Source organism: Schistocerca americana, chromosome 9 (assembly GCF_021461395.2).
Source record: "Schistocerca americana isolate TAMUIC-IGC-003095 chromosome 9, iqSchAmer2.1, whole genome shotgun sequence".
Lineage (NCBI taxonomy): Eukaryota > Metazoa > Arthropoda > Insecta > Orthoptera > Acrididae > Schistocerca > Schistocerca americana.
The window spans coordinates 95,900,420-95,913,796 of NC_060127.1; the positions used below are offsets into that span (position 1 = coordinate 95,900,420).

At 39.4% G+C, this 13,377-nt stretch overlaps 1 protein-coding gene across 6 annotated transcripts in view; it reads right to left on the reverse strand.

Moving 5' to 3' along the window:
- Positions 1–13,377, reverse strand: part of LOC124551354 (echinoderm microtubule-associated protein-like 2) — a 666,787-nt gene that overhangs the window by 18,637 nt on the left and 634,773 nt on the right. For all 6 annotated transcript variants that reach the window (XM_047126385.1, XM_047126388.1, XM_047126384.1 and 3 more), the window contains 3 exons: positions 7,108–7,362; positions 6,197–6,334; positions 101–217 (listed from right to left, as the gene is read on the reverse strand). In XM_047126385.1, coding sequence (XP_046982341.1) covers positions 101–217; positions 6,197–6,334; positions 7,108–7,362 — 510 coding nt within the window. The remainder of the gene's footprint in view (positions 1–100; positions 218–6,196; positions 6,335–7,107; positions 7,363–13,377) is intronic.

The window sequence follows — 13,377 nt, forward strand, 5'->3', positions numbered from 1 at the left end:
ACACATTTCACAACAACAGATTAAGATAATCATACTCGGTAGGCAACAAATCTTATGAGACAGTAACATCAGAACACATCTTCATGAAGTGGCAACTTACCGAACACCGGCCAACTCTTGAGAACTTTCTCCCATCATCTGCCACCTGGTAAATGTAGATGTTGTTGTCTCGCGAACCCAGGGCCAGCAGCTGGCCATTGGGGGAGAATTGCACCACCTGGAGACATGCGGAATCACCATGATAGTCTGTGAGAGACAGACTGTGGCAAAAAATGAACTAAATATTTAGCCTGTTCAGGTTCCTTCCACTCCCTTTCATGTTCGATGATACAGTTGCTGCTGTACAATCTATCAAACAATGAAAAGTCCAGGATGGAATAACAAAAATATGAAAAGCATATACTGCTACTCACTACACAGTGGAGTTGAGTTGTAGACAGGTGCTATGTTTTCACTGCGACTGTCTGTAACTCACTGCGTCCTCTGTGTTGAGTAGTGCTCTATCCTTTTCATATTGTTGTATTGCCAAAGAGTTTTTTATGTTTCTTCAATTGATAAAATCACAAGTATTGCTCTGGAGGGCTTGTTTTGGTTGTGAAATAAAAATCTGAAGACAATCATATATTTGGATAATATTACCAGAAAATATTAGTCAAATTATTTCAATAGATACAGTCTTGATTGCATGTAAGTTATTTGTTTAGTTTGGTGACCCATTTTAATTTCTTATAGGATCATCATCAAGTCATATTTACTCCTCAGTAACAGCAGGAGATGGTGTTGTAGAGCATGCTACTCTGGAGAGGTGTGAAGAACACTTCTCCAGTGCTGCTAATAATGACATCATTAGCAGGACTGAATGGAGGTGCAATGCCTCTGAAGATGCCCAACACAGTTCTGGATGAAACACTGCGAACAGAACAGCTTTGTGGGCCACAACCTCATACCCCTAAAGGTTTACCAGCAACAGAAAACAGTAGATAATATATTCTAATAGACAAGTATGGAGAGAAGTGTCACACCTTGTTAACGACAACAGATGTCAAATGTTACAAAAATTGCAGGTCAGTCTCTAGCAATTTCCACTCAAACACGTGAAGTAAACTGTATTTAGTGGACATCTGGAGTGGAGTACCTTATGAAAGGCCATTGCTCACAGCAGCACTAAAGCTGCCCTAATTCAATAGGCCAAACCACCATCTTGTTCATACCCAAGAAACAGCATAGATTGCAACATTCTTTGAAGTGTAACACTGTAACACATTACATGTTATGCATGGCACAACCATTACCATATTTACTCGAATCTAAGCCGCACTCAAATCTAAGCTGCACCTGGAAAATGAGACTCTAAATCAAGAAAAAAAAAAATTTCCCGAATCTAAGCCGCACCTGAAACTTGAGACTCTATATTCAAGGGGAGAGAAAAGTTTTAGGCCACACCTCCAAATCGAAACAAAGTTGGTCCATTGTAATATGAGGCACAATTTAGGTCGAATGAATGATGATGATGCAGCTACAGTAGTTTGGCTAAAGTTGTACGCTTTGCAGTTTAAGCTTTACCAGGTAGCCATTGCTATGTGTCAGGCACTCGGTCCTTTGTCACAGGCTTCGTCTGGTTTGAATTGATTGCTTATTTTTCTTTGATCTGATAAGTGGCGTTCTCTTTGTTATAGGTGTTTACATAACCGAAGCTGAAAATGCATTACTGTACTGTGTCCTGCATTGTTTGTCGCATTCTGATAATGAGCGTTTACGGCCTGTCACCACTTGCAGCATGGCTCGCTTTTGTGCGCGCTACACACACACACACACACACACACACACACACACACAAAAGAGAAAGAGAGAGAGAGAGAGAGAGGGGAATTGTCTCATTAGCAAAACAATACAATGGCAAGAGACTGCTATTTGTTGTTACTTACACTGCTGCTTTCTTTGATAATGATCAACAAGAACCAAATAATAGACTGTGTATGATAGAAGATGTTCTGAATGAGAGTTAAGTGAAAATTTTTCTCTGCTTGAAAATCGTTGCTGGCACCTCATACATCCTGCACAGAATTTAGTCATCTTAGATTTAAAAATCTAGTCAATTGCCATGCTTTATTTCTGACTGTATCACTATTAGGCATAAGAATAATACGAATATAAACATGACATGATATGTATATTCTTCCACGTTTGCTGTTGTCACGCTCTAGTTTCGTAGTTTATTAGGCAGACAGGATTTAAATGAGATAGCAGCAAACACGAAAGAATACATGGCAAAATGTTTATATTCATATTATTCTTATGGTGAAGAGAATACTGCATGTGATTCACATTTCATAAAAGTTCCTATTAGCAACCATCTCTTGTCACAGGTAGGTAAAAGATTCAGAACGTAGAGTTGGCCATATTGACAAACATCCCAGTCTTGCTAGTTGGACTTTCATAGTACGTTGAAATGCTGCTACATTCGAAGATGAACAATACAGAATTTGTATTTACTTGGTTGGGTAATGTATGAAAATGCAGTGGTCGAAACTCGAGACAGAAAAAAGCTCATCTTCCACCTTTTTTTTTTTTTAATTTATTTACTGACACAGAGGTTTTGGCGCCAGTATTTATCTTTGTGCCTGCAAAGCATGCCTGTGTAGCACCACATATATTCAATGGCAGAAGTTAGTTGTGGCAGCACCAGTAACATTTTTCAGAACTTCCGCTTACTTTGCACTCGATTCTAAGTTGCAGGTGGTTTTTTGGATTACAAAAACTGGAAGAAAAAGTGCGGCTTAGATTTGAGTAAATACGGTAAACATTGATGAGAATTTTCATTTGACCGTCCTTCTCCGACACTTTGACAAGATTTGTTCATAGTGTAAGGAGCATGAATCCATGTTTCGTCCGAATAAATCATTCACGGCTTTAATTCTGGTGTTCCACTAATTTGTAAAGATTTAATATAGTATGCCATCATTGAAACTATGTTTATCATTTGCTAGCATGTTGTTGTTGTGGTCTTCAGTCCAGAGACTGGTTTGATGCAGTTCTCCATGCTACTCTATCCTGTGCAAGCTTCATCTCCAAGGAACTATTGCAACCTACATCCTTCTGAATCTTTTTAGTGTATTCATCTCTTGGTCTCCCTCTATGATTTTTACCCTCTGCGCTTCCCTCCAATACTAAATTGATGATCCCCTGATGCCTCAAAATGTGTCCTGCCAACAGATCCCTTGTTGTGCCACAAATTCCTCTTCTCCTCAGTTCTATTCAGTACCTCCTCATTAGTTACATGATCTACCCATCTAATCTTCAGCATTCTTCTATGGCACCACATTTTGAAAGCTTTTCTTCTCTTCTTGTTGAAACTATTTATTGTCCAGGTTTTACTTCCATACATGGCTACACTCCATACAAATACTTTCAGAAACGACTTCCTGCCACTTAAATCTATACTCGATGTTAACAGTTTTCTCTTCTTCAGAAATGCTTTCCTTGCCATTGCCAGTCTACATTTTATATCCTCTCTGCTTCAACCATCATCAGTTATTTTGCTCCCCAAATGGCAAAACACAGCTACTACTTTAAGTGTCTCACTTCTGAATCTAATTCCCTCAGCACCACCTGGTTTAATTTGAGTACATTCCTTTATCCTCGTTTTACTTTTGTTGATGTTCATCTTATATTCGTCTTTCAAGGCAGTGTCCATGCCGTTCAACTGCTCTTCCAGGTTCTTTGCTGCCTGACAGAATTACAGTGATGTCAGAAAACCTCAAGGCTGTTATTTCTTCTCCAAATTTTTCTTTTGTTTCCTTTACTGCTTGCTCAATATACAGATTGAATACCAGCAGAGGTGGGATACAACCCTGTCTCATTCCCTTCTCAACCACTGCTCACCTTTCATGCCCCTCGACTCTTGCTAGCACAACAAATCATTAATTCTAGTTATGAGAAGGAAATTTGCTACTCACACAATTATGTGAGAGTCTCTTGTTGCACCTATCTGCAACTCAGCAGCTCCCACTATATGGTGAGTAGCAATTTTCCTTCTCATAATATTGTTACATTCCATCCTGGATTTTCCACTGTTTAAATAATTAATTCTGGCATTTTCTGAAAATCAAATCCCATACATTGAATAATTTTTCTTAAGAGTCTCCCTGTTAGTGTTGAAGTTGGTGGTGACTAAAAAAAGCTGTTCAAGTTTTGCTAAAGTCAGTGTGTGCATTGTTCATAACCTCACAGAAACTGCTCTCGAAAAAATTTGTTGTTAATAATGTTAATGGCATATTTGCCGTGTGCAGTTTGCTTCTGGAAACTCTAGTACTATTCTGTTCAGCATAATTTTCTGCTGACATCATTTGCACAGCAACAACTTACTCAACTTTAATAGTTTGCTTGTATATTCTGTCAGCAGTAACATTTCTTCTCCTCCTGATCGTGAATAAATTTAATGGCATCAGCAGTGCGCTGTTGATTCTGTCTGCGATGGTTTTTTCCTAGACTGCACTGAAGGTATCATCACGAACCATGTTGAATTGGAACGTAGCAGTGCCTAGAGTAATGTAACTCCCAATGTCAAGCAGTATGGAAGAAAATGATACACGTAAGATGTGTACAATACATATATATGTATATTTCTAATTTGAAATTTGTCTCGGTAATTGCAATTTTTCTGTTTTTTGTTTTTTTGTTTTGAATAGACATTCATCAGTTTTGATTAGTTTCCAGTGATATCTCTCTAAAAAGACATCAGTTTTACAAAAATTGTGTTTATTGTAAAAACAAACATCATAACAAAAGTTCAAATTTATGCGGGTAGATGTTAAAATCAGGAAAATATGAAATAATAAGTGAATGGTAACAAAGAAATTACAAAAATTTCATTAGAAAATGGAAATGTTAATACTAAATTATGATAGTAATTGTGACAGAAATGCCAGTCTGCAGTAAGATATCTATTGTGAAATTACTTCCTTTTTTTTTTAAATATTGTACTTTAAAAAGATAGACTTGGAAGTTTGTTACTGTAAATATTAATGATCTCGATTGCAGCATAATGTAATCATGTACAAAACCAGCCATCTGTATACACTAACAGTTATGTTCTGATTAGCCTTTGGATATTGATAGCGTGCACTTAGCAACATTTTCATGATGGTTAACACTGTATTTAGGTACCAATTAAAGTGTAAGGACACTTCCTAATCAACCAAAATTAAGTTGTTATCTATTTGTTATTATATTGCATTGCAATAAAGACCATTAAAATTTAAAATAAGTAATACAGATTGCTGTGTCTTCCTCTTTTGACAATGTCAGCTTTTCACTGAAGTTCATTGTCAAACAGTTGTAAATGTTACAATATGTAAAATAAGGAAAAGCCAACAGCACGCATATATCAGGCTGAAACATGCATAGATACACACAACAGGAAACACTATTCACACTAGCTTTTGAGCTCTTGTATTTTTCTAGCAAAGGTACCCATGCAAAACCACACAGACACCCAAATGCAAGGGATTATGCATTTGGTTGTCTGTGGCATTGTGTGTGCAATTTTGCTTTTTTTAAAAAAAAAAAAGGGAGGAGGAGAGGGGGGAGGGGGGAGATGAGGGCAGAGGGGGGCAGAGGGGGGGCAGAGGGGGGGCAGAGGGGGGGCAGAGGGGGGGCAGAGGGGGGGCAGAGGGGGGAGAGGGGGGGAGGAGAGAGAGGGGGAGGAAAAGAAGACGAAGATTTAAGAGAAGTGTGTCAGATTATTATTATTATTATTATTATTATTATTTTATTATTACTACTACAACAACTACCACTACTACTACTACTACTACTACTACTACTACTAAGGAAGACCACAGTAACAGTTAATTGTGCCCCCATACTTAAGTGTGATGAGTAATTATTATTTTTCTACAATGTCCACATCACCTCTGGCATGTCAACTGCTGAATTAATTTTACGAAAATATCTAATTTTTTGTAACGTTCAGATGACGTAAAATTACCTTACACTAGTCACATGATCAAATTAGTTCCCATTATGGCCAGGTCTATGATATGCTTTGTGGACTAACAGTTCAAGATTAAATAAATAAATAAATAAGAATCATGACTAGCTTTCCTAACCTGCTCAATGGTGAGACTACGGCATTTTCTGTGTGCCCACAAAATCTCGCTAACCCTCTCTGCTCCCAGTCAGACAGAGCCCCTACCTGTATTGGCTCATTGCCGTCCGTGTAGGATGTGAGCACCTCCCTCGTCTCCACATCCAGTGACAGCCAGCGACCAGACACGCAGCCCACTACCAACAGTGAGCCGTCAGGGGAGAAGCCCGCACTCTGCAAGGCCTCCTGCAGAAGTGCACACATACATAAAACTGTAGCATAACACTACATAACATGTTCATACAAGCTCTGCACAGCAACATACCAACAAATAAATTGCATAGTAATTCAGAGGACTGGGAACAGTTACTGGTGGGCACTTCCACCTAAAAATGTATCTGTAAGGCAGAACACTGTAAAATATCTTACTTGCTCTAATATTATCCCATTTATTAATTCATAATTTAGGGAAATTGATTCCACTGTATTTTCTCCCAGGAGCTAAATCAGAGATAATGGAGCCATATCAAAGTTACAAACATTTGTTTATAGTAGATTAGACAAAGTCATCTAAAAAAAGCTGTGACATTTTCATTTAATGGAAATTTTACAAAGTTTTCACAACTTTCATATATAAAGACATAAGAACCTTACATTGATCTATATCACAAGAGTGATAGCACCTTCAGGTGCATGACTCAAAAGGCAACCTACAGACATGGTCTCTTCAACTTTTTACACATTTGTAGAATTTGAAGGTCAGTGCACAGACATCAGTTTCATGATTAGCTCTGAAATCTTTTAATCTTTAAAGGAGCTTATGTATTTTTTTTAAATTTTTATTTTTATTGCATTTATTTATTTTGAGAACTGTGTTATACTGTTACAGCAAACTGACATTCAGGCAACATTTTTCAAATTCTGCAAGTATTAAGAAAATTGAATAAGCCCAGTCCTAAGGCCTCCTCGCAATAAGTTTCACAGCAGAGTTACTGCGGGGTGAGCTACACGTTACGCACTGCCAGATCCTTGCTCCAGACGGTGGAGTGGCTCATGGAGTCCCAGACGTGCAGCAGGCGGTCGAAGCCGGCGGTGGCGAACTGCGGCAGTGTGGGGTGGCGCGCCAGCCCCCACAGCTCGTCCGCGTGGCCCCACACCGCCGCCGACAGCCCCAGCTCCAGGGCGCCCGTCAGCACCGCCGACCGCGTCGTGCCCACCAGCAGGCTGCCCCGGCCCTCCGATATGCACCGCACGCCGCCCAGGTGCTCCGGTACCTGGTCGTCCCAAAAAAGAAATACGTAACTAAACCATTATACTCACTGATCCGGCAATTTTAACACGGGCAGTGACCACATTGAAACTCACAAAATAGGTATGGTTTCAAGTCACATCAACCTGCTTAAAAATAAAGCTGTGGATGAAAACAGCATCTGAGCAGTTTAAGAGGAAGCAGCTTTTTTTGAAAGGAGAGGGGAGTGGGAGGGGGAAGGGGGGGGGGGGGGAAGGGAGGGAGGATGTGCATGCACATTGTACCATAAAAGACAGTTCCACTTATTAAACTACATGATCCATTTGACTACTAAACATTGTGATACTTGATAATTTCATTACTTAAACATATGTATATGTCCTAAATTACAACTTATACTTGTCATTGTATAATAGCAGAAAGATTAGTTATCAGACAGCAAAGGAAAGTCACTTTACACAAATTTATTAAATGATAAAATCACTTGTACATAACATAAACAATCTTCAATTTACTAGTCTTTAGTATGTATTAGACCAATATGGGTCGGTTGGGTTGTTTTGGGGGAAGAGACCAAACTGCAAGGTCATCGGTCTCATCAGTTTAGGTAAGGAAGTTGGCTGTGCCCTTTCACAGGAACCATTCCGGCATTTGCCTGGAGTGATTTAGGTAAATCACGGAAAACCTAAATCAGGATGGCCGGACGCGGGATTGAACCGTCATCCTCCCGAATGCGAGTCCAGTGTGCTAACCACTGCGAGAGCAACATGTTTTGTAGAAAATGATAAAGCTTTACCATTAGAGTCACCACTATAACAGACAATAAAAATAACTATTTTTTATGAAAATTTACGTATCATAATATTAATTGTTAAGGAGATTTATTTTACAAAATTTAGCATGAAAAACTTTCAGTCACATCACAGCTAATTGACATTGTATTTCTGTTCTCTGCAGACTTTTGTGTCACATGTGAAATTATTTTTATTAATATTTTTCCTTGTAAAATATATAAAACACTAATTGTAATAACACTGAAAGTATGTTGTGTGAAACCTATTTAAGGGTGATTCTTAGGCTAAAGCATTTCAGTAGCTGTAAAAGTTAGTTACAGATTCTAAATAGTGGCAATTGTTACTCAGAGCAATTAGTGTTGCAATGGAGAAGTGAATAAGCTATATAATTTAAGAATTCCAAACAAACTGGTTATGAGAAAATTATTACTGATGATGTACAGATGCAACATATTCCAAGAGAGTGACCCAAATATTTTCTGTGGCTCACAAGAGTGATGGACAATCAAGATGAACAATCACCACTGCCCTTTACTTTTTCCAGATAAGTACAGACAGTAAAAGTTTTGTCTCCTGCTCTAAAACTTCTATGACTTGCAAAATATCTCATTTAGTTATAGAGTAAAATCCAATTTATAACTAACATTTTGAGCCAATTTATGTCTTGATCAAAAGGACTAAAAAAAAAAAAAATTAAAATAAAAAAAAAAAAAAAAAAAAGATTCATCCCATACTCTCATATTTTGGTTTGGTATGAGATGTCCAAGCTCTCCTGGGCTTGTTGTAGAGTAATGATGTAATCATGAATTATTCAGTTTGCTACTCTTATTACTTTTGTTTCTGTGATTGTGCTAAAAGGGAATAAATATTGATATAGTATACAGATTCCCATTTATGTCGCGAGCAGGGGGCAGGAGGGGGGAGGGGGTGGATGCAGCATCAGATGACAAACTAAAAATGATTAGCTTTTTTGCTAAGAAGAGACTGTACTGTTGAGAGAGTAGGAATAGTGTAGAGCTGTTGGTTGGAAGGGATGCACATGGAATCGGAATTGTGATTAGAGTTTTATAATTTGGTTTCATGTGTGGTTGTGTTTCTGATGGAAGTAAACTGAAGCTAAATTTAACTTTTGAACATTAAATCTTATCATATTTATGGATGTTAAACACTAAAAACAGTACATTACTATTACACAAAAATACAATGGTAATTAACATAACAGTGAAAGTTTCTTACATTCTTTTAATTTTCCTGGCACTTATTTGTAACTAAATTAATTTTCTGAACATTACTGATAATATGGAGTTAAACAATCACAAATTTTGAAGTTCATGACCAGACACTTATTGAGCATTGTAAGTGACAACCCACTTAATTTCTTCATCACTCTCACAAAGGAACTAGTAATTCCGTAAGACAGAAACATGCAAGGTGTGTGTGTGTGTGTGTGTGTGTGTGTGTGTGTGTGTGTGTAAGTGGGGGGGGGGGGGGGGGGGGAATTGGTTGTATTTTCATCTATGGTAATGAGTAATTTTTGATTGAATGAAGTGTGTTTTGTTGTATTTTGTGTTGTATAAATCAATACAACTCTTGAATGAGATTTTCACTCTGCAGCAGAGTGTGCGCTGATACGAAACTTCCTGGAAGATTAAAACTGTGTCCCAGGCCGAGACTAGAACATGGGACCTTTGCCTTTCGCGGGGAAGTGCTCTATCACTTGCCCGCGAATGGCAAAGGTCCCATGTTCGAGTCTCAGTCCGGCACACAGTTTTAATCTGCCAGGAAGTTTCATATCAGCACACACTCCGCTGCAGAGTGAAAATCTCATTCTGAAAACATACCCCAGGCTGTGGCTAAGGCATGTCTCCGCAATACCCTTTCTTTCAGGAGTGCTAGTTCTGCAAGGTTCGCAGGAGAGCTTCTGTAAAGTTTGGAAGGTGGGAGATGAGTTACTGGCAGAAGTGAAACTGTCAGGATGGGGCGTGAGTCGTGCTTGGGTAGCTCAGATGGTAGAGCACTTGCCCGTGAAAGGCAAAGGTCCCGAGTTTGAGTCTCGGTCCGGCGCACAGTTTTAATCTGCCAGGAAGTCTTACAATACAACTCTTATTGCGACTGAATGAATATCAAGTATTCTGCTACAACTACTCTGAAACAGAAAACACACACACACACACACACACACACACACACACAAACAAACAAACAAAAGACCACTGTCTCCTGGAGCTAGGGCACTTGACTGCAACCAATGTGAGCAGCAATCTGCTGGGGGTGAGTGGTGGAGGGCTTAGCAGGAAACATGGAATAATGGGGTATGAATAGGAAAGGACAGAAGGGTAGTGGTGGGGAAGATGCTGTACTGCCTGTAGGCTTGTAGGGATGTTGTGGACGGTTAGTAGGTGCAGCGTTGGAAGGCTGTGCTAGGGGAATGGGGGGAAGGGGAAGGAGGGGGAAAGGGGAGAAGTAGAGCAGGGGAGAAGACTAGCAGGTGTGTTGATGGGATAGTAGAAGTGTGTGTAGTGCTGGAGGGGGAGTTGAGAAATGGACAGGTAGGTGGACGACAAGCACTAGTGAATGAGGAGATTAGTGTTTAGCGTCCCATCGACAACATGATCATTAGGGATGGAGCACAAGTTCGGATTAGGAAAAGCTGGGGAAGCAAACCGGCCATGCCCTTTTAAAGGAGCCATCCCGGCATTTTCCAGGAGCGATTTAGAGAAATCGTGGAAAGCTTAAATCTGGATGGCCGGACGCAGGTTTGAACCATCGTCCTCCCAAATGAGAGTTAAATGTGCTAACCACTGTGCTACCTCGCTTGGTAGGGCTAGCAAAAGTTGACGTCAGGGGAGTTACAAGGATACATTGTAGCAGCAATTCAGAAAGACCGGTGTTCGTAGTAAGAATCCAGGCGGCACAGGTTGTAAAGCAGTAACTGAGGTAAAGCACATCGTGTGGCATACTGGTAAAGAGTGTCAGGCCTAAGAACAGATGGTGTTGCAAGGCTGCAGTGTTGGCCGTAACACTCCTCAGAGGCACTAGCATTTGCACACCCCAACTAATTGTACTTGAATCACAAGTAGTATTGTCACTTTCAAATGCCTTGTTTTCTACACTGCTGTATGGTTTTTTGTGAAAGACCTAATTACTGTAATATTATGGCCTTATAACAAGGGTAATTGCAACTTTTTTCTTCACTATTCTCCTGTATTCATTGTGCTACTTGTATTGTCTATCTGAACTGAGTATCAAGAGGAGAAAAATAATCTGACAATGTCAGAGCAGGGTAAGGGACATCAAATCAAGCAAATTTTCCAAACAGATCAGAATTGCACAATTGTTGAGTTACAGCCTTAAAACAAAGCCAGTCAGTGAAACTGCATTTAAACTGGCCCACTAATACACATTACAATAAAGAGTACAATTATAAATAAGCTGAAGACAATGTTTACAGCTGAACAGTCAAATCTAGGCAAACTTTAATTTCTTGTCCATGGGTTACGCTAGGTGCAAATTTTCTACAAAGTTTACTGGATAGAGCTTGACTATAATGTAACGACAGGGGCCGAGACAGGAACCCAGTGCCATACCCGGCAGTGACCTTGACAGTGTCCCAGTTCTCCAGGAAGTTTCAATGGTGCTGAAGTGTGCAGCAGTACTTATCTTCCATATTAAAAAGCCCTGTTTGGCCATATATAATGTGTGATTAAAAAGTAGTGGCTATTTTGATTTTCCTGAAAGAATATTTATTCATCATCATCATCATCATCAAAGTAATTCCCCTCTGATATAATACACTTGTGCTAGCACTTTTTCCAATTTTGGAAGCACTTCAGGAATTAACTTTTCCTTCTGGTGTTCAGCTCCTTCAGCAATTCTGTTTTTATCTCACCAATGATGGCAAAATGACAACCTTTCGTGGTTCTCTTTCATCTTGGGAACATGGAGTCATGTTTGGTGAATATGGTGTCTGAATTAGCATAATGGTTTTGTTACTTGCCAAAAAAAAATCAAGAACAAACATTGAGTTGGAGTTGAGCAGGAGTATTATCGTGATGCAATTTCTATGAATGGTTTTGCCACAATTCTGGTAATTTTCTTTGGCTTGCTTCACAAAAACAGCACCTAACTGACAGGTAGTATTCCTTATTGACTGCACAACACTAAGGCAGGAACTAATGATACATCATCCCTCTGTAATCCAAGAAAACAGTGAGAAGAACCTTCACAAATGATTGAGCTTCTCTAATTTTTCTCGGTCTTGGCTCTTCAGGCAGTTTCCATTGGAATGACTGGGCCTTGCTTTCGACATTATACCCATCTACCCATGTTTTGTCACCTGTTACATCCCTCTAAAGAAGTTCTATATAGTTGGCGACTTCATTCATCAATTTCTGAGCAATGTGTACATAATGTTGTTTTTGGTCAAAATTTTACAATTTCAAAACAAACTTAGCTGCTACACGTTTCTACATCTACATCTACATATATGCTCTGCTAGCCACCAATTGGTGTGTGGCAGAGGGCACAATTCGTACCAAAGTCATATTCCCCCCCGCCCCCACCCCTGTTCCACTCGCAGAGCATGCGAGGGAAAAACGACTGACTCAACACCTCAGTACAAGCTCTAATTTCCCTTACCTCTGAATGGTGATCATTGCGTGATCTGAAAGTTGGTGGTAATAGTATATGCTCTACATACTCGGTGAAGATCAGATTTTGGAATTTAGAGAGCAGCCCTTTCTGTTTAGGGCGCCATCTATCTGAAAGTGTGTCCCACATCAAACTTTCTATGAGATCTGTAACGCTCTTGCAATGGCTAAATGTACCAGTCATGAATCTTGCCACTCTTCTTTGGACCTTCTCAATCTCTTGATTCAGGCCCAACTGGTAAGGGTCCCATACAGACGAACAATACTCTAAGACTAGACAAACTAATGTATTGCAAGCTATTTCCATTCTTGAAGGACTGCATCACTTCAGGATTCTACCAATAAACTGCAATCTAGAGTTTGCCTTATCCGTTACTTGTGTAATCTGATCATTCCATTTGAGATCATTTTGAATAGTCACACCCAGATACTTGATGGATGTTACCACTTCCTAAGACTGGGCATTTATTTTGTACTCTTACATTAACGGGGATTTTCGCCTTGTTACATGCATTAATTTTCTGCAAACCCCCCTTGATTTGTTCACAACTTTCATGTGATACTACTTTCCTGTAGACTACAGCATCATCGGCAAAC